The 23,154-nt window shown below is 31.8% G+C and overlaps 1 protein-coding gene and 1 long non-coding RNA gene across 3 annotated transcripts in view; one reads left to right on the top strand and one right to left on the bottom strand.

The window, feature by feature from the left end:
• Positions 1-4,432: 4,432 nt before the first annotated feature.
• Positions 4,433-23,154, bottom strand: part of LOC111629146 (regulator of G-protein signaling rgs-7-like) — a 54,099-nt gene continuing 35,377 nt past the window's right edge. The window contains exons 3-7 of one of the 2 annotated variants that reach the window (XM_023373014.1): positions 17,802-18,410; positions 6,279-6,361; positions 6,045-6,181; positions 5,797-5,960; positions 4,433-5,711 (exon numbers count right to left, since the gene is read on the bottom strand). In XM_023373014.1, the coding sequence (XP_023228782.1) occupies positions 5,535-5,711; positions 5,797-5,960; positions 6,045-6,181; positions 6,279-6,361; positions 17,802-18,410 (1,170 nt within the window). In that variant the 3' untranslated portion in view covers positions 4,433-5,534. The remainder of the gene's footprint in view (positions 5,712-5,796; positions 5,961-6,044; positions 6,182-6,278; positions 6,362-17,801; positions 18,411-23,154) is intronic. The other variant, XM_023373015.1, reaches the window with a different exon arrangement.
• On the top strand, positions 22,063-23,020 carry LOC111629147. The gene is made up of 2 exons (XR_002757285.1): positions 22,063-22,538; positions 22,669-23,020. It is a non-coding gene; the product is annotated as an uncharacterized LOC111629147 (long non-coding RNA).

The raw sequence follows: 23,154 nt of genomic DNA, 5'->3' as shown, positions 1-23,154 counted from the left end.
TATATATATATTTAAATTTCAAAAATATTAGAAACTTAAATAATAGAATCTAAAACCAATTAAAAATTTACTGGATTTCTTAATGAATTAATTTATTATTTGTTTCATAAAATATTTTTATTATATTTTTTAACACAGTTTAGTCAAATATCTTTCCCTATTTTTGGATCTAAAAATTCCAGGAATATTCAAAATAAAAGAACTACAATATTGAACATTTCATAGAAAAATAAAATAGAAATCCTTTAGTTCTATAGCTGCCATCATTTAAATATAAAAATTGTTAGCAAACACTAGATCAACTCAAGTCAGTTGACAATGCTGAACCAGTTTCAAAATGATCAACAATTCAAATGATAAACTGACATTTCTCTTATTTCATTTATAATTTGATAATGTAATTTATATCTGATTTACATATCTTAGATACATTTGAAATCATTACAGTTTAAAATGCAAAATTTATGATTATAGAATTACAAATAAGATGAGCATAACACGTGATCTGTAAATGAAACCATAAAACATCATAAAAATAATATAAAATAAAAATNTAAAAAGAGTTTCTAGGGTGGCCAATCAGTTTGCATATATAGCCTTCTAGTATTCTAAATACTAGGAGGCCCTACGCACAAACTGATTAACTATCTTATTAGTTATTATTAATATTAATTATATACAGAATTTTCAATCAGGCACAAATAGAAAAATAATAATGGAATCGTACGAGTCCTCCCGGGAAGACAGATCGCGTTGGGTTATCTTATCAACCCATCCTTAATTAGAAAATCTATCTTCTGGAATTATTTATTTTTTAAATATTTGCGTATTTAGTATTTTAAATCTTCAAAGTTTCATATTTTTAGTAAATATAATGAATAATAATCACATTGATTATTTTCACTAAAGCAGTAACTATAAATCATTCTGAATGTGGTAACGTCATAGATTTACGAGGCGTGAGAAAGAGATGAGACGAGAGACGGACCAATTACGAATGTGGGTTCACCCCTCTTGGAAAACCATCATAATGTGTTAATAAAATCAATAAAAGTATATATATATATATTTTTTTTTTACCAATTTTCGAAAAAAAATTAATTTATATCACACACAAAACATTAGATTTTAGGGTCTTGCGTGTCCCGGAGTCGGATTAAATGTTCCCGCCGACTCTCCTCTATCCGAGTCTGTAGGTGTACATCTTATGCTGCAATTTGAAAAAAATTGTAGATATAAATTCTCACTGTCGTCCGTCTGTCCGTCTGTCTTTCCTTACTCCTGAGAATAGAGTTAGATAGTTGAATGTCGAGACCAGATATGGAAAGATTAGATGCAAGAGGCTTCGATTAAATATATACGAACTTCCGGTTTGCATCGGAATTCACGTTATTTTAATTCAAAAATTTTCCCCCGAAAGGAGTTAGATAAATGACGGCACGACTCTGTTGCTAAGAGGAAAAGTATGATTTACAGGGGTAAGTAAGTCACTGTTAATTTGAGATGGAAAGCATATATTTTAAATGAAATAAATAAAAAATATGATTAAAAATTGCAGCCCGGCATTATGAGAATGTAACAATAAATATCTGTTCGTTATTATTAACAATAACCAAGTATGATCGTTAATTATTGTTTGATTTAAATAGGATATATAATTAATTATTGGTAAAAACTGAAGAATGGGGCATATTTTAAAACGCTAGCTGAACACTTAAAGTTTAAAAAAATCTTATTGAACTAGAAACAATCATTAAAATCAGTAATAGAATTTTGAAGACAGCCTGAAGTATTTANACTTATTGGTGAAAAAATAGGTCAGTCCAGAAACCAGTCCTGAAAATAAATCTATTTATTTTCAGGTCTGATTAAAGAAAGTCATGTCATCGTGCAGTTTTTTAGCTATTGCGTTTAAAGATGTTTATAATAAATATAAGAGACTATATTTTTAATCTTCAATATGTTTTATATTAATAAATTTTATATCAGTTGTTTTAATTCATTCATTACAAAACAGAAATAAATAAATCTCTAAAAATTTCTATACATAAAACAACATGAAACCAAATAAAGATATTTTAATGATTAGTGAGATCACTTAATTCTTTTTTAAAAGAATTAGGCAAATATACATTATATTATAAAATAAGAAGTAAATTAACTTATTACATTAATCAATGATCATAACAATAAATCCTTAATACAGTCAATGAATTTTAAAACAAATTTTTCAAATATCAATCAAATATATATATATACACACAGTGAAATTTTTATAATCAGTTAATTATTTAATATAGAGCATAGTAAAAAAAAGTTTTGTAAATATTTGATAAGAATTTCAAATATTTATAGATTTATTTCATTTTTTAAAATGTACTATAATTTAAGGAATTTCAATATACAGTATACACTTTTATTTTTTAATTAATTTCAATAGTATTTTAATTTTTATTATTTTTTGAACTTAGTGATATATACTAGGTGTGCCCATGTGGCCAGATACTTCATTTCACTGATCAAACTTCAATGGATTTTTCAATTGCATTAAAATATATTCATTACTCTCAGGTATTTTTCTTTTACATATAATAAACAAGTAATCTAAAACTGCTGATTTATATTTTTTAATATAATTAAATATCCCTGGAAATTTTCTGAATTAAAATTTAGGCTAGATTCTTTTTAGAAGTAGCATAAATTTGAATTGATGTTTGAGGTACTACTTGAAATTTTGCCTATCAATTCAAATTTAGCCTACTTCCAAAAATAATCTAGCCTAAATTTTAATTTATAAAATTTCTAGGGATGTTTAAACATACTACAAAATATGAATCAGCAAAGTTTTAGATACTTTATTATAAGTAAAAAAAAACAAAGAAATAAGAAAAACCTTGAGAGTAATCAATGTATTATAATACAATTGAAAAGATCCATTAAAGTTTAATGAGCATATACTCTGACATCAACTTTGCCTGTAGACTTAACATTGTGAACTTTGACCTTGTATATCTGGTCACAGGTCAAATTTTAAAATGCTGTTTGCATCATGACCTAGACCAAGGTGGATTTTTTCTTATGCAAAAAATGCTTTAAATTAGTTAAGTAGTTTTGAAGCAGTTATTAATCATCATACAGACATCAAAGTCATCACTAAGAGAACTTTACTTCACTACACTCAATTATTAAATTCAAATTTATTCTAAATTCAAAATAAAACTTCNTATTTAATAATTCTACTTGTATGTAATTTTTGCTAATGGTTCTGACTTGATTCTTAAATAACGTAAAGAAACTACATTATACATTTTTATAGAAAATCTGAAAAATCTCTTAAATTATGTAAACAATTACAAAGTTAAATATGGAACATATTCTTCTACACATAACACAAAAACATGTCTTTAAATATTGTATACGTCATTCTATATATTGTATTAGTTATGTGTATTAGTCATTATCTGTATTATTTCATGTTTATTGTATATTATCGTTGGGTCGTATGTGTATTCTATATAGTACCTCGAATTATGTGTATCGACTTTATGTAAGTTACACTGACGATCCATTAACACCAAGTTATAAAGGATGCTCTATCCGCTAGCACCATCTGCACGAAAAAATAAGAATTAAATTTATAATATAATTATATATAAAAACGTAATTAACACGATTGCACAATTTATATATGCATTTTTCGCATAATAAAATATGAAGGAAACCACGTTATAAATGAATTTATTGAATACAAGAATAAATAACCTCCGAAAATATTGTTTAAAAAGTTATTTTTGTCAGCGTTACTAAATTACTCGTATTAAAAAAATTATCGTAAATAATTGTAATTTATTCGATTTTTTTAAGTATTAATAATTCAAATCGTGTTACGTCATTAAAAGTAATGATGTCACAAAGAGTTGCAGCGAATTATTAATAAGATCAAGGACGGGAACAGATCTTCCTGCAATTATGCTGACGTAAATCATTCGAGTTAATGTAGTGTGTGTATGGTATGTATAATAACTAAACGGGATGCAATATATGACATTTTAATAAATGTTCTTACGAAAAAGTAATAACTTTCGTTTTCATTTTTAAGAAAAGGCAAGTATTTTCTATTTTAAATATTCATTTATAAATTATAAAATAATTAAAGTTCTGATATCTTATCTTATTAGATTTATTTACGTAGATAAATAATTAAATTTTAATGCATTTTACGTGTAGCATAGTTTCTCTATCTGGTTTTTATTTCCATATCTATTTATTACTAAATCATTTTTAATATCTAAAAACAATAAAAAGCATGTGTGCTGATAACTAAAAATTACAAAAATAATATAAATTGTCTCATAATCGATATTTATATACTTTTGTATACAATGTTTGAGGTTAGCATTTAAGGTTTGGAGTGTCCTATATCATAAGAATATAGATAATAGACAGAGTGTATTATAAAATATTGTACAGGAAATAATTAAAAATTCAAAAAGTAATCGAAGTTTTAATTATTATTTAACATACTGTACTCTACATTTACTTTAAACTGGAAATGTACAAAAGCTTATTTATTTTTTGAATATTTTTATAGTTAGTATATCACACACAGGACTATGTATCCACGCTGTACTGTATTTAATTACAGTACTACACTCTGAGAAATAGTTATTTAAGCGTATAGAATAAAATATTTATCCAAATCTAAGGCTAAATTCTGGCTGGGTTTAGTTTTTCAATCTTATTTAGCCTATTTTACTTAATACGCTATCTACTTAAGGCTAAATATTTTTGTATACAGTTTTAATCATGCATTCGTTTTAAGGTTTGAAGTGTCCTATATTATAAGAGTAGTCGTTAATATAAACAGAATGTACCTACATAGTAAACATATTTATCCTTAGTTTACATAGTAAGGCCGAATGTTTGCACAAGTTGATAAACATTTATAGCATTGCATTACAGATTTATATATTTAATCACGCAGTTTAATGCCAATGAAAAGGTAAAAGTAATCAAAAGATAATATTGATTATAATTTTTATTTTTCAAAGTAAGAGAAATGTGGACACAGAATCTATATTATTTATATATATTATAAACTACGGGAGAACATTTTTATAGTACAAACAGATTGTTATTATGGAAGAATATTATTTTAACTGCTGAAAAAAAGCAATTTTTTTTTTAAAATGACGATACAAAATTTGAATTCAATACAAGAGTTGATGTCATTTTCTTTTTTCTTTGTAGTTTATTTTTTAATACAGTAAACAACGAATGAAATATGTACAAAAAAAGAACGAGAAGTTCTTATATTAAAAAAAGGAATGTGACGGAAATAAATAAGATATGTGTAGTATATAAACACATCCACTCGGACATGTAGTATCAATAAATTATGGAATGTTTAAAGCTTTTACATCAGAAGAAACTTAGACCGGAGGTGACGATGATATATCACAATCTTTCCTTTCTTTTAATCTCCGGTTTACAGAAGAATAAATTTGATGAGAATTTTTTTTATATATAGGAATTCATCTCGAATCACTACACTGTAAGAGTTCCAGATAAAGTTCGGATTGCAAGAATCTTAAATACGAGTCCTGTTCCATCAAAGCCTGAATTCTCCTTTGAGCCTGATCAAAAGAATGTCTATCGGGTGTAGCCAGACTATTCATAATGCTATTTCGTATCGTCAAGTCCAAGTTTACCTATAGAAAACAAAGCTTTTATTAGACTTATTCCGTTAAAAACAAACTATTGTCTAGTATAAAAGTTATTGTAAAATATCCTTACCTCTTTAGGCGACTGTGACGCTACGAAATCATTATAAATTTTCCTAGCTTTAGACGATAACTTATTCGTTCTGGCTTTCTTAAAATCTTCGCACGCTAACCAAAATTCTATATTTTCCTCGCTGAATTCTCGAGACAAGAAAGCTCTGAACAACGCTTGACCGTCTGTTAAAAAACAAGGGGAAAATAGGTGAAAAAAGGGTGGAGGAAGAAGAACAAAGAGAAAGTTCGACGATCAATCTAACTTACATTTACTTGACATCAAATCTTGAAAAGAATCCGCCCATTTCTGCGCTTCCTCAGGAGAAGGCCTGACAGAATTTTGAATAGACGAATCGGTATGACGTCGACGAAGAAAAGTCAAGCGGAGTTTCGTATCTTGCGATCTAAAAACGGGATAAAAAAAAGTGTCGTTTAGACGACCACTCTCCTCTTTCCACGGTTAATTAACACTAAGCGCGACGGACTAAGAGTGACGCTTACAGTTTTTTCTTGTGTTTCTTCTCGTCGTCGTCTTTAATCCCGGTCGACGACGCGGAATCTGCTGATTTTGTCTTGGAAACCGGCTGTAAATAAAAAGAAAATAACAAATTAACACGGCACGTAAGGATGCCGATAGGTTTAAAGGGTAATAATCGGTTTTAAAGTCTGGCAATTTCTCCCCTCTGGCATTAAAAAAGAAAAGGAAAAAAATAAGACCGCAAATGACGTAAGCGCGTCATTTATAGCACCATATAAATATAGCCCTTTTCCTTAAACCGCAAAACTAAAAGAAAAAAAAAGAAACAAACCAAATTTACGATATAGAGAAGTAAGGAAGAACACCCGCCGTCGTACATCAAACGTTCGTTCGTCATTACCGACCTTCGTACGTTTCCCGCCCGAAATAGATTCGAAATTTACACAAGAAGACACGGCCAGCAAAGAAAGATACAATAGAAAGCGTCCCAATGGAAACGGACGAATCTCCCGAGTATACGCGGTGACATTTCTGTAGCAAATTTCGAAAGGAAGGTAAGACGAGACGAAGGTAGTAACGCAAACCGAAATGCCTAATGGAAAGCAACTTACCACGATCAATACCTGCAGCATTTTGCCTAAGAAGTGTCCTATTAGATGCCAACGGTTGAGAGAAGTCGCGCTATCCTTCGCCACGTAAGCCACTTTTGCTAGATATCCCGCCGACGGGTGTTTAAAAGCTACCTCCCGACTACTCGCACCTAGACTAAATAAACGTCGACGGTCCTACGTCATTCCCGGCTCGCGCCGCCAATGGTTTACCGCTGCCGGTGACGTCACCGCCAATAGCAGTAGCGGATACGCGCGCCTCTTTCCTATTTTTAAAAAATTCGTATTCGATTTTCGTAAGTCCTTGTAAACGTCTGGCAACGACTACGTTAATGTAACTAACGATTCGGCTCCGGCTATTTTTTGGCCACGGACGAAGTGGCTCGGGCTTATAATCGCTGGTTCCGTGCCATTTATTCCTCGTAAATCGGTCGATATCCCTTATTAAACGGAAAAGAAAAGTCCACCCGTCTTCTTACCAAATCGGATTAATCACGTAGGCGACGGTCGTTACTCGTTTAACAAAAAAAAAATTAACTAAAATTAATTTTTTTACTTATTAGTTTTTGCAGACCGTCGGTAGACGAGTAGAGCGATCGGGCATCGCCTTGCGTATCCTTATATAGATTTCCACAAATATCCTCTCGCTCGCTTCATTAAACTTAACGATGAGGTGAGAAATCGAGGGTTTTGGAACGGTATTCTTTCTGGTTTATTTTTGTACCCGGGCACTTCTGGAAAAGTTACAAATTATGCGCGAAATTTAATTATCGATTTCTCTGCTCGCCTTTTTTGCCTGTAAAAAATCCAACGACCAGTTGCTTAACTTTCCGGCAACTATCTATTATAATATTTTATTTAAAAGACTTTGTATTTATAAAATGGTAATAAGTTTAATTTTGGAGTAGGGGTGAGAAAAAATTATAAATGCTAATAACCAGTAAAATCGTCATTAAGTCCGACCCTACTGGAGATACGACACGACCCTTTTATCTCCCCACCCCTCGACCTTTAATCACCAAAATGCAACGGCATCGATCTAATTAAACAAACCTCTTTGCAAAATTTCAGAAATTTTCGAAAAAACGCGCAGGAGTTATTAAGCTTCAAAGAGGGTGAACAAAATCGTGCCCCCCACACACATACAGAAAAAAAAACCCGAATTTTATTGCATTTCTCGACGTTTCCAGGTCTCCCGAGTGGAAAAATGTAAAAATCTTGGGGTCATTTTTTTGACCGATGGCCATACTTTCCCTCTGTTATACGTAACAACCGGGAACGTAAAGTACAAAAACTAAATGCGTGGCCAATGACCTTTCGTTTACCGACCGGACGTTAGTACTTTACTACGAAGTATCGCTTCGTTTTTCTAAATATTAGAACATATTTATTCTTTCTCCTTCGATTTCGTATTCGTAATTAATTAATTAATCTGTAATTATCATATCAGCGAGGCCGAAAATTATGCAACAAAATCATTAATGCTTGTTGTATAATCGGTATATTTATTATTTTAGTCGATACACGTATCATTGATTAAAATAATTTTAATCGGTATTTACTTTAATTTATAATTAATTATAACTAACTAAAGTATTTTCTGATATAAATGTCGACAAATATTAAATACGGTAAGTTTATTTAAATAATATACGTTATATTTAACATTGTTGTGGCGCAATTAATTTTTCTGCGGGGAGGCCCGATTTGGTTAAATGCGAATTGGTAAAAACGCATCGATGAGCCCAAATTTATTTTAAGGCGATTTATAACATTACTAAAATTAAAATGGATGAGTAAACGAAGGTGACGATGTACTAAACTTCGTGTCGAAATACGTATGATTTACATTCGGTAAAACGTATTTCGAGGACTGGCCCGTAGTGAAAAAATGTCGTTAGAATTAGCAGCGGAAGCGGAATTTTAATGCTTTTTACAGAGCCGCGACCATCGTAAATCATTGCTTCCATTACTATCGTGAACAATGCGCTCTCATCTGGTTTTCTTCCTCCTTCTCTTCTTTTTTTGATTTATAAGTCGCGGTCCTTAACTGGTTGCGCTCTCTACTCGTTTCTTCGTTAGCGAATATACTCTCGAGGCGAGTGTGGGTGAAAGCAGTCAAGGTTACGCACTTCGAAATAGCAAATGGTGAGTCAAAGTTGAACCGTAAGAGGTCACGTATGACGTGCGGGACGTGTAAACGAAACACTAACATATTGACTGATCGACCGCTTACAAACCTCTTCGTAATTCAAATCTGTTCCGAAAGGAACTAATAAATATTTATGAGCGTTATAAGCTACATTTTTAAAGCGTTTCCCGATGTAACCCATTAGAAAAGTCGTGTTAAGAAGCGATGAAAGATGGGTGAGGGAAGAGCGCGCGCACGTTTTAGCATGTGTTAAGCACGTGTGACCGGGGAATTAAGATAACACCTGCAACGTTATACCGTGCCTTAGCGATTAAACGATGACGAGTATTTACGGACGATGTTTTACGGTCGAAGGAATCGACGCTCTTATTACTACTGGCGTGACGTCATAATATTTCTACCGCAATTTAAAAGCGATCAGTCTACGAGGGATACGGGAAACACCCGCCGGGGGTTTAAACCGCGGCCAACTAAAAATAACGTCGACGTCACAGATCACGTGCCGGAAAGATTATAACGCGCGGAACAGTCGCGGTAGAAATTGGGTCAGTGGCTGTGACGTCGTGTGACGACATCGGAGAAGAGTCGATTAGTCGAAAGTGCAACGACCTATCGTTTATTATTAATAATTTTGCTTAAGCTTATTACAGTTTATCAAACGTTTAACGATTAATTAGAGTAAACACCTCCGATTAATTTTTCCTATTTGTGCGCATTCTTCTATACGAAACCACCGTCGTGCCATATTGCAAATTAGTACGTTCGTAGTTCTGCACTAAATCATAGCTAAAATTACCTAGAAAGCACGAATTGTTAAAGTCCGTACCGCATTATAGCTCGCGCTCGTTCAGCCGTATATTGTACTACAGTACTGTGACGTAGCAATGACGTCAGAAACCCGGACGGACGAAAATCCGAGGCGAGAGCAGTGGCTGCGATGGAAAGTGGGTCAACGGGTGCTTAAAAAGTTCGATTTTGTTAGGTACGAAAATTTTTATAATCTACTTCCCTCACTACCAACTTCGATTGTTTATTACCGGGAAAGTAATGCGAGGAAAAATACGGAATTAACGTCAGCGTGACGTCACTCTGGTAGCCATAAATTGTTATCCGAAATCAAACGACCGAAAAAGTACTATAAAATTTTAAATACTGTACTTATAACTTGGTCAACTTTTCCTTATTCGAAACAAATCATAAAAAAATTGCGAAAGGTACAAGACGGGTGGGTTAAAAGGTACTGTACAGACACATAAGTTAAACACTAGTTGCAATTATTTTTACGCGCATTGAGAGTTACAAAATGCATTATGCAATGGTCAAATCTGCCCTTAATCCAGCCGAGAAACGTTAATATTTCGCGTAGCGTACTATTTCGCCTCTTTAACCTAATTCTTTTTTTTCCTTATCCCATTAAATTCAACTCTCCAAATTATAAATTACGATCATCAATCATTCTGTAAATCATAATAAAGGTTACTTTACCAACACTCGGAAGCAGAAAAAGGCGTCATTCACGATTTTGTATAGACAATCGACACCTATTTTCTACCTTATAATTTAATTCTATTCTTATACTCCAATGCTATTTATAACCGGAGATGAACATCGGTTTATTTATAGATCAAGGATAATTATACTGTATATATACGTTTTTATAGACCTATATATATACCTGCGAATGATTTAGACAAGGCCAATGGCTATTGTGTCGCTAAAACGTTTCGATCTTGGAAAAATGAAAGTACTGTATATATTTAATGAAAAACGTGTCTGTAAACACGTCAAAAACACGACGATGTAAGGTTACTATCATTATCGTGTACGCGGATTATGACGAATAGCAGAAGCCTGGAAAGTAAATGCCAATTAAACTGATAATTAATCGTGTACGTGCGCGTAAATTGATGCGTTTTATTTAATTTTTTCCGCACTACGTGCCTTCTACGTCGAAATCCTAGATACTAGTTCGATGACCAACCGTACGGTACCCCGATGTATTTACTCCGATTTGTATTCGGGTGATGATTCGGTTTTTCGGCAGATGTAACATTAATAATAAAAGGAATTTCCGTCATATAGATACATTCTTCGGCTACCATAGTAACGTACGAGGAACCATACCATTGAGAAATTAAAAAAATGGCGTAAGCAAATAAGAGAACCATCGATTACTTTAAGAGACTACATAAGTAAATAAAAGAAAATCACGCAAACCGAGTAAAAATAAACTTTAAAAAAGAAATTCTTTTTTAATCATCGAACCGATTTATCACAGTTTGTTTTAGAATAGAACAAACACCTGTTAAAATAATAAAAATAGAAATGTCAAGGAGGGTAGATAAATTTCGATGATTATACGAGAAAGGTTAAAGACGGATGATTGCGTAAAAGACAAATTTGCTTTCGTGGCCTTACAACTATAGATCCGTATTGCACTGTGTAAACCGAACGAGTGCCTCCGATAATTTCGGTCGAGATTATTATTAAAATCAGTCGATCATTAATCCCAAAGACGACGTTTCTCGTGCAGCTAATTAAATATTGCTTAAGTTAAGATTATCGATTTATAAAAAAAATAATCCAGGAACGAGTTGCTTAACTTTCCAGGCAACATTTAGTTCCGCCATTTGTTACGATATTTTATTGTAAAGAACTTTTTATACTTTTAATTATTATAAAATGGCAAAAAATTAATTTTGAACGTAGGAATGGGTTTTACAAAAAATTCTAAATGCTAATAACCAGTATGACACGACCCCCTTTATCTTCCCATCCCCTGGATATTTAATCACCAAAATTTAATAGCATCGATCCCCCTGATACACAAATCTCCGTGAAAAATTTCAGAAAATTTCAACAAAAAGCACGGGAGTTATTGAGCTTCAAGAGGGTGAACAAAATCGTGCCCTCCACACACACTAAGATCCATATCCATACAGAAAAAACCCCCGAATTTTTTTTGCATTGTCTCAAGGTCTCCTGAGTACAAAAATGTAAAAATCTGAAGAGGTCATCTTTTGTCTCTCCTGTTGTCTATAAAAGCCAGGAAAGTAAAAAAAAAAAAAAAATTAACGAAGACTTTTTCCGTTAGTCCATAACATCCTTATTTATTTAACATATTGATAATAACGTAATTCTTTCGTCACCCTTATCGTAGGATGTAAAGTTCTTTTGTTGCTAGAATTGAGAAAACGATTGCCGTTTTTCGATCATAAAGGCCGATTGATAAACGATAACGAGAATGAAGATTCCAAAATAATATTGAATTACGTTTCCTTATAATAAATATTAATGATGGTATTTTATTTACGAAACATTCTTGGAATTTAATGTATAGTTTATAGACGAACTCTCCCATTCAAGCCACGTTCTAATAACGTGTCGAGTGGAAATCCATCCACTCATTCGTATTTCGAAACGTATCCGTTTCTAAATTCATCTCGTAAAAATTAAGATTTACAACCTTTCTACGAAACTTTTTCTTGTTATTATTATTAAACTAGGATTATCTTCTGACGTAGATCTAAACATTTATTTTGTTTCAGTTCTTCTGTAAACAATCTTGTAATGGCCTACAGAAGATACTAATAATACAGAGGAGCATTGTATTATTATTACTTTTAATTTAGTGGTCGCGCACTGTAGACTGCTCGTCCCTCGAACAATGCTACACCCTATCATAATTACGCAATATCTTATTAAAGTCCGGAAACGATCGTTTCTAAGCTAATTAAAAAGATAGTGTTACTTACTTTCAGAGAAACTTACATTACACTGCCCAGCCCTTTCCGTACGTGATAAATATTCGTGTACTACGGTTGGTGACGGGCGAAAAATAAGTCATAATTAGCGAGTACAAGTTAAGTTTATAACAGTCTGTGTTTATTTAAATTTTTCATTTTGAATTACTTGGTATAATACTTGCATCACACTATCGTAAGCAATAAAAAAAATCCAGCAACAAGTTGTTTAACTTTCCCGGCAACATTTGGTGTCACCATATTTTAAAAACTTTTTGTATTTTTAATTATTATAAATGACAAAACGCTTAATTTTGAGAATAGGGATGGGTTTTATAAACAATTGTAAATGTTAATAACCAGTAAAATCGTCATTAAGTCCGACCCTACTGGAGATATGACACGACCCTTTTACTTTCCCACCCCCTCGACCTTTAATCACCAAAATGTAACAGCATCGATTCCCCTAATAAACAAACCTCCCTGCAAAATTTCAGAAATTTTTGATAAAAATACATACTAGGCTTTTCCCCACGCGTAAAAAATACAAGACCCTAAGCTATAGACTTATACCACAGGCCCAAAGTCATATCTTCTTTATATATAACCATAAGTATATTTTAAACTAGTCATTTCGCAGTTTAGTAAATGGTAGTTTAAAGTATTAATTATTAAATCCTATTGACGATAGGTTCAAATTTTAATTGGTAAGTTTACACTGTTAGAAAGAGGATTTTAAACTCATTCATTTCCTAATTCTATGGTTTACTTAGTATAATGACTGAATGCGCTGTATGTACTGTACAGTACAGTTATTAGATGTAACCTTAGTCAACTTAAGAAACGGAAAACAGCAAAAAAATCAAAAAAGAAAAAAAGGCAAGACGAAGCGTAGGTGTTTATCACCATTGAATAACGCAATTTAATATGTAGTTAAAGATATATATATAAATATAAAAACAATTATGAGTGATTCCATTTATCCGGCTTTCCAAATTCGGAAATACGTTATTTATTTATCAGATTAAAGATATTCTCGGAGTTTATTACACACATTTTTTCTCTCCCTTATAACTATTCTTTTACTCTGGCCAAACTGAATAGAGTATTGTAAACGAGAAATTTTTGTTTGGATAAAATGTATAATGTTTTATATTAATAACGACGAAAGCCATTAAGTTTACTTTAAAAAGTTTTAATAATTTAACAGGAAATGAGCAATTATTTATTGTGACATCCTCAAAATGCCGGGCTATAATTTTTTCAGTTCTCAAATTAATAGTTCCTTGTCCACGTATATCGTACCTTTCCTGCTAGCAATAGAGTCGAAAAATTTGGAAGATTTTGAATTGAAATAACGTGACTTTCGGTTTGTATGGGAGTATACATTTGATCAGGGCCTTCTGCCCCACAGGTTTCCATTTATAGTCTCAAGTTTTATCTAAATAACTCCTTTCTCGAGATTAAGGAAGGACAGACGAACGGACGGAAGAAAGTGGAATTTATAGGTCTACAATTTTTTAAAAATTGCAGCCCAACAAATTTATTCGATCCGTAAGGTAATTAACTTTTAACCCGAGTAGATTTACGTACAGATTACTTTTGTATCTTATAGCATTATAAAATCGTTTATTTAAAATCTTATTTCGAATATAAACCTTAAAAAAAGAAAATAAAAATAAATCACTTAAATGTATTTCCTTCGGCATAATCACGTTTCGAGCAAAGATTCAAATAGGAAATTTATGAGATTTCCATCAAAATTCGTGACTTATTTTTAAAGTTCAAATAAAAATTGCTGCCGACGATGGCACTTTTTTCATTCGCGCGAGATGTAATATTAAATAAAGAAGCCTTAGATCCAAAGTTCACGCTTTAAAAGTAAAAGTGCAACGAACTTTCTTAGCTTAACTAAAGTATAGAATGGCAACGTCGCCATTAACGTTTGTCGTCGCCTGCGAGTTTCGAAGATTTAAAACACGATTAATAAACTTTTAGACACATATAAGTATTATATAAGCGGAGAATCGTGTGTTTGCATAATACAACGACGGCTAAAATTTATTACATATATATACAATGCTCCTAAACGTCACCATGTGTATATTTGACTCGTATTTGCGGTAAGTTTCAAAGACAAAAATCTAATAAACAAAAATATACCGTATAAATGTTCCATATAAAGATTAAATTTTTTAAAACGAACCGACAGACTGCCGGCTTTCTTAGTTACATTATCTGTTTACTGTGGCCGTGGCACGGAGATAATACATAGAGATATCAGATATACAAAATAAAAGGACGGCGTGATTTGTAGAATTTCGGGTTCCTCGCTTTATATCGAATTTCGCGGGACCTTTCATTCTGACCGTGGAGTCACCGAACTGCAATCGATATAATCTACCGTTTGTTATACTGGATAAATCGCATTGTAAACTTGATGGGCTGCAATTTTTAAAAAATGTAGACAAACTCCCCCACTGTCGATGGTCCTTCAATAATATTGAGAACGGAGTTAGATAGGTGAAAGATGAGACCGGATATTGGAACCTTACGGGCAGGAGACTACGATTAACTATATACGAACTTCCGATGAAGTAAGGTGGCTTTCGGTTTGCAATTAAATATTCTCCCCGAAGTGATTTAGATAGATGATTGGCACGACTCCATTGCTAACGGGAAAAGTATGATGTACAGGGACAAGAAACTAATTTGAGGTGGAGAGCATATATTTTAAATTAAAAATTGCAGTCCGGCATTGTAACCATGTCATAATTAGGGGAGACCGGGGCAACTTCGGCATGCGGGGCAAGTTTGTCAAGCGCTTTTTTTAAAAAACAAATTAAAAGGAGACTTTGGTTATAGGTTAGGCAGTTGAGTTTTATTGGTGGCTTGTTGAGTGTAGTGTTTTTATTGTTCTCCAACAAGCGTAGTTGAATTATCAAGCAAATTTTCATTTTCGTTCAATTCCATATAATATTTTTTTTCCATTTATATTGAATTGGCAGGTTTTGTTATAATTCCATGATAACGAAAGTTACTTTTCCTGTTAGAAGGATGTAACTTCAACTTATTCACGTGGCCAGATCGTGGCTTGGCATTCTGTTCTCAGGGTTGTACTTAATGTTTCGAAATCATGACTAGCGGGGTAAGATCGGCAACATAAAGCCACATTAGAAGCAAAGGATAAAAATCAAACAGATGATAAATGAAAACATGTTTGCATTTGTTATTCATGTATATATGTCTTTGAACTTGCATTTCGTTGTAATAATATTAAATGGGTGTTGGATTTGTATTTCTTTGTTTTAATAGTGAATTCCAACTTATACATTGTTAATAACATAATTTTATATACGTGCCTATCTTGCCCCATTACTGTTGCCCCTATACCAGGGGCAACTTTAATAAAAATAATTAAAATAATTACAACTTTACAAAAAGAGAGAAGTTGCCGATCTTGCCCCTATACCCGGGGCAACTTCGTCAATTTCTCTCTTCTTGTAAAGTTGTAATTATTTTAATTATTTTTATTTCCAAACTGATTTTAACCAGTTCTATAGTAAGGTAACATTCCAATAGACAATATGCAAAGCTTTTTTTTCAGTTTACAGCAGTATTTATTACACATAATTTAAGTAAAGCTTAACATGCCGATCTTGCCCCGGTCTCCCCTAATAATTGCTCGTTTTGTCATTACTTTTCAATTACGTTTTTTCCCCAATTTCTCGAGTTTATTCGAATATTTACGGTTTAATAATAATGTTGTCCGGTTTCAAATTCTGATTTATTTCCACGGACATTTATTAGCACGGATCTATTTTTGGCGAAAAAATACTTTTGTGCATTTTATCGGATATTCAAACAATTGAACTATGTGATACATTGTTTTCGCTAAAATAATTATATACATACTAAAAATAGAAAACAATTTATTACTTTCCCGCTGTTATATATAAAAGGGGGAAGTGTAGCGGTCGATCAAATAAGACCCCACCAAAGAGTTTTACATTTTCGAACTCAGGTCACCTTCAAAGGCCGAGAAATGATTTTGTTCACTCCATTTGAAGCTTAATAACTCCTGTGCTTTTTATAAAAAATTTCTGAAATTTTACAGAGAGATTTGTTTATTAGGGGAATCAATGCTGTTACATTTCGGTGATTAAAGGTCGAGAGATGGGAAGATGAAGGGGATCGTGTGTATTTCCAGTTGGATCGGACTTAATTTTACTTTAAATTTTACTGGTTATTAACATTTACAATTGTTTATAAAACCCATCTGTATCCTCAAAATTAAGCGTTTTGCCATTTTATAATAGTTAAAAATATAAAGTGTTTTTAATAAAATATAACAAATGGCACCAACAAAATTTTAAATGTTGCCGAGAAAGTTAAGCAACTCGTTGCTGGATCTTCTTAGATCATAAATGGATATAAAATTTGATTAGAAAAATAATTATACGAAACTGCAAAATCTCATTATTTTCAATCAGACAAAAAAACTTTTATATTTTTTTTTACGCATTCTCTTATTTATAACGCACAAACGGAAGGTAGTAAAATGTAATATTTGAATTACTTCTCCATTACTGACGCGATTATTACATTACTGATCCAGACAATGGTTAAAATTACACGTAATTTGTATTTTACTCGTTAGAAAAATACAATCCGGGTAGATAATATACACGACGTACTTTGATGATTCTTCATTATTGAAATTCGACGAAAATAGCTTCTAGATAATATGTAATTATATTTGCATAACGTTCGTCAACAGACATTTGAATGTTTAATATTCATGAATATTTAAATTGTGCACACGTTTCATATATGCAATTTCGTATAAAATTTATGGAAAGTTTCATTTAATATACTGTTTTATTATATCAAAGAAATGAAAATATCTGCAAGAAGATTTAAATTTTGTATAATTTTGATAAAGGAAATATTTGGATGCAAATTTCATTCGTATAAATAAATATATATTTCAATTTAATTGAAAATTTAAAAGTGGAAAAAAAAGTTCAAAGATGCACTTACTCGTTTATCTCTTAGAAAAAGAGCATGGGCAGGAACATCTTTCGTGCAACCGGCACTTTGGGTTCTTCTGAGCAATCTGGAGAAGGTACTACTCCTAGAAACGCTCATCTTTTCCGTGTTATCTGCGGAATTCTTCCTTAACTTCAATTGTTCGGCGTTATCCGCCGAATTCTTCCTCAACTTCAATTGATTACTCCAATATCGTTCGTCCTTATTAGGTTCGATATTTTCCAATCTGTCTGTGCTCAAACTCTCTTTTAGCTGAGGACTGGAAACTCGAGGTTCTCTTCTTAAGATACGACGAGACCTTTTCCTACTCTCCTCTTTAGTTTTATTCTCTTCCAAATTATTGGTATTCAAATCACATTTTTGACCAAACTCGAACGTCAGATCCGAGGAGTTATAGGAAGGAGTCTGTTCGCAACTCGAGGTCCACGACGGACTACTCGCCTCATCCAAACCTCCATCTTCGTTCTGAGTATCTACCGATTCCGGCTTCTGATCTTTCGTCATGGGTGCGATGATACCTAATTTGACACTTTCTTCTTCGGCTCGATCACGAAGATATCGTTCCATCGCAGCCACGTTCCATTGCTTGCCGCCTGTTACCTAAAAGAAATAACAGAAAAATATATCAGATCGAGCATATAATAAAGGAAGGTCTGGAAAGTGAAACGTCATTCGGCTCCCCTTACATCCTTTATTAAACAAGATTAGGAAACACGTTTCCTTATATACCGAGCAAACCCCGCATTGAATCAAAAAGGAAACGCGACCCGCATCCTTATTTTAAGGATAATAGCTGATAAATGCTATTAATGATTGGATAATGGTTCACGGTTTGATTTCATTAAAAGCTAATTACTATTCAGGATAGCTTAATGTATAGTTTGGCTAAGGTACCACGACATACACACAAATTCTCAAGTAGCAAATCCATAATTCTCGTAAAAGTACATTCATTCACATCATTAGAATAATATCTGGAGGGCTTCCAAAATTTATAATACATATATTTTTTGATTTGCTGATAATATATATTCTATTATTTAAAAAAGTTTGACCTACTATCGTAATACGTTATAAATTAAGTGAAATTATTTTAAAGTGTATAATATTCCGGATTAATAAGGAAAATGTCATAACACACTTGCAATATATAAAGAAACATTAACTATTAATTAAAATAGTGAAGAAATAAAATTTATTTCATAAATAGAAAAATTAAATCATGGTTTCCAGCTGGCAACATCCCAAACGCCATCTGTTGACAAATGAAACAATCAAATACGATAACAATATATTCTCTTATATTAAATCAGTTTACAGTTTAAATGCATAAAATCATTATACTTAAATATTGTATAATATTAATTGATCATTTAATAAATAGAAAACTTTAAAAACTAATTTATTTACATCTAGATGTTCGAAAATATTATAATACCGGCATATTAACCTCCAAAAACGGCCACTATTTTTCGAGAACATTTTTGAACAAAAATGCGTACAAAATAACCCCGTTCGGAGGTAGAAGTTTGCCTGTATAAAGAATATTTAAAAAATCAAACTAAATTTCTCCATCACAAGATGGCAGCACTATCAAATTAAATCTTAGTATTGTACAGTATATTGTATAAAAATCGCTCGTACGCTGGTAAAATCTTTCGAGATGTATTTAATTAAAATATCTGAAAATAATAACTTTATTAATATAATACTCGTACTCGACGAGATTCATTTTTACTAACGTTTTACACATTTTTCGAATTTGGGGATTTTTTTTAAATCAAAAATTTCTATGTTAATTGCTGCGTGGAATTATTAATAAAACGAACTGCCGTAGTTTGAAAAAAATTTAATCCATAAAATTAATTATATTAAATTTCTATTTGAAATGGGAGAAATGGCAAAGTTTGTAACAAACCACGTTAACCTTTAAACACAAAAAGAAAAACATCCAGAAACGAGTTGCTTAACTTTCCCGGCAACATTTGGTGCCGCCATCTGTTACGATATTTTATTTTTTAAAAACTTTTTATATTTTTAACTGTTATAAAATGGCCAAAAGCTTAATTTTCGGGGTAGGAATGGGTTTTTATAAACAATTGTAAATGCTAAACGAGTAAAATCGTCATTAAGTCCGACCCTACTCGAAATATGACACGCCCCAACTTTATCTTCCCACTACCTACACTTTTAACCACCAAAATTTAATAGCATCGATCTCCCCCATAAACAAAAATTCCTGCAAAATTTCAGAAATTTTCGACAAAAAACACGAGAATTATTTAGCTTCAAAGAGGGTGAACAAAATCGTGCCCCCCCCACACTAACATCCATACATACAGAAAAAAATCCATTGCATTTCTCGAGGTTTTAAGGTGTCCTCAGCCCAAAAATGTAAAAATCTTGGGGGAGAGGTGGTTTCTTGACCGATCGCCATACTTTTCCTTCTGTTATAACAGCCAGGAAAGTAGTAAAAATAACCACGAGAAAAAACTCCACGTGAACAAGCCATAAACACGAGTGGTAATTAATAATGAAATATATAAATGCGTCATATTCCGGAGTTATTTATGCGATCCAGTTATATCGTTTCAACGTTTATATATCAATATTTATTGCCTTCGATTTTTATTTCGCTTCAGTAGCTTTCCAGTTATATATATTCACCTGAAGGACTTCTTTCCTACGATAAAAAAAACGTTTTGTTACGAATATATATTCGAATATTTTATTCGGAAGGCATTGAGATTCATTGAAAAGTCAACAAATAACCGAAAAAAGTTGGAAACATTTACGATTAAATATGGCAAAAACTTGCTAGTAATTCCTAAACTGAAGATATCGTCCTCCAGAGAATGCCGGAAAATATAAAATCAATTTTAATACAAAAAATTTTGCAGAAATATTCAAATTTCTTTGTCATCATCACCCACTAAGAACGTTTATAAAATATATCAAATATTCATTTTAACTAAATTTTTTTCTATTAAATATTCTTTAACTATTGTAACAGAAATATATTCAAATACAGTATTTCTGTTACAATATTTAAAATCTTTACACAAATTTCAAGAATACTTTATTTTGTTCGAGCTGTATATTTGTTTCGAATATTTCTCATGGAATACATTAATTGCCATCACGAAGAATGAGATAAATTCAAATGCAAACAGATATTCTTTCAATTTAAAATAATAAATGCGAGAATTTGCCGAAGCAAAGAAAATAAAAACCCATCAACGAGTTGCTTAACTTTCCGGCAATATTTACAACTGCGTCTGGTGCCATCTGTTGTGATATTTTATTTAAAAAAAACTGTTTATATTTTTAATTATTATAAAATGGCAAATAGCTTAATTTTGAGGTAGGGATGGGTTTTATAAAAAAAAATAATAATAATAATTGTAAATGCCAGTAAAATCGCCATTAAGTCCGACCATACTGAGAAATGACACGATTCCCTCTATCTCTTCACCCCTCGACCTTTAACCACCAAAATTTAATAGCATCAAGCCCTCATAACACACAAACCTCCCTGCAAAATTTCTGAAATTTTCGACAAAAATCACAAAAGTTATTAAGCTTCAAAAAGGGTGAAAAAAAATCGCATCCATACGCAAACACAAACATCTGTACGTACAGAAAAAAAATCCAAATTCTTTTGCATTTCCCGATATTTCAAGGTCTTCCGAGTTCAAAAATTTTAAATCTGGGGGGTCATTTTTTAACCGATTGCCATACTTTTCATCTGTTATATACAAAAGAACCAGTAAAGTATAACTCTGTACCACTTCTCGTTTAAAAGCACTCAATAACTAAGTAAGTGAACCAATAAAATAGTCCGTTTCATATAAAACGAACCACGCTATTGGTTTGCTTAATTAATTAATTGCTGGCTACTTAGAAACACCCGTCATACATCATACAATTTACATATATATATATATATATTTAATGCATTAATATTAAATAATTTTCTTGATTTCTTGCAATAAATGATTGTAAAACCCAAGAAGATCCCAATGGTTGGTTATAAATTTATAACGGTTTCCCATAATTTTCATAGTCATATATCGTCAAAACTTATAAAGTCAATATAATAAACGGTAAAAGCTTAAGAGGCCGTATTTTTCAACGATAATAAATTATTCATTAAGTTTCTGTTTAATATTTATTAACGCTATTAAATATTCCGTTTTATTACCGAATATGATTATCAAATAATTACATTTATAATGGAAAGAATATAACAATATCGACGATTAATATCGCTTAGTTGTTTGTAAACAGAGAAGTTAATTATTAAATTTACTGTTTAAATTTATGTATTACTCTGTCCAGTTTTTCGAGACAATAAATGACAAGTAACGCTCTGGAAGAAGGCTATAAATTTACATTTTCAAGGTTTATCTTTAACTTACTGTATAAATATCTTTTCAGTGTCTTCTGAATTAATATTAGCATTTTTTTAAAAATTTAATTAATATGCCTATTTGTTTTCGGATGAATTAATTGCGATGATGAAAATTTCTATTGTTTAATACTAGATTTCCACATATGCTCGAGGTATTGCGAAAAGTTGAATGCTCCTCAAGAAGAAGAAGAAGAAGAAGAAAAAACAGACGTGGCGTGAAAACTTACAGAGGAAAATATTATTCTAGAAGTACAGTAAAACCTGCTAATGTGACCATCGAAGGGACCTTCTCCTCAAGTGGTCACCTTACACAGGTAGTCGGTCACATTAGCAGGTTTCACTGAATATATAAAATATGAACAAAAAGATGCAAAGAACATAAAAATCATCTTATTCTTTTAACGTCTATGGTCAAATGGACTAATCCCCGTTTCTTTCATTTAGGAAAATATCAAAATGTATTTCTTAGAAGATAATGCCGACGACGGATTTATACGTTTCCAAGCTTTTTACATCCATAAAAATAAAGAAAAAACTCGGCTATTGCTCCTTCGGTCATAAAAAAAGTGTAGAGATATAGAAGTTACAGCGGAACAGATTGTGTAATATAGCACTAAACTAGACAGAACCTCACAGACAAGTTAATTTAAAACGTGTCAACGACTCGAGTTTCCAACACCGAAAACAGGGGAAAAAATGTATATACTGTATATATTAAGAAGACTTTTTACCTAAGTCTCTGTCAAACGGTAATAAAATACTATTTGTTATTAATAAAATGCAAAAGTCACATTTTTATTTTAGAAATTGATCTTGAATTTAGAATTAAAAATCCTGTTATTACTTTATCGATTTAAATATAAAAAGTAACGGATCAAACGAGCTTACACGTAAAATTTTACAAGGTACCGTACATTCCCCCACACTAAC

This window comes from Centruroides sculpturatus, unplaced genomic scaffold (genome assembly GCF_000671375.1).
Source record: "Centruroides sculpturatus isolate CEXI.00-Female unplaced genomic scaffold, Cexi_2.0 scaffold555, whole genome shotgun sequence".
Taxonomy (NCBI): domain Eukaryota; kingdom Metazoa; phylum Arthropoda; class Arachnida; order Scorpiones; family Buthidae; genus Centruroides; species Centruroides sculpturatus.
This window is presented reverse-complemented; position numbering and strand designations above follow the sequence as displayed.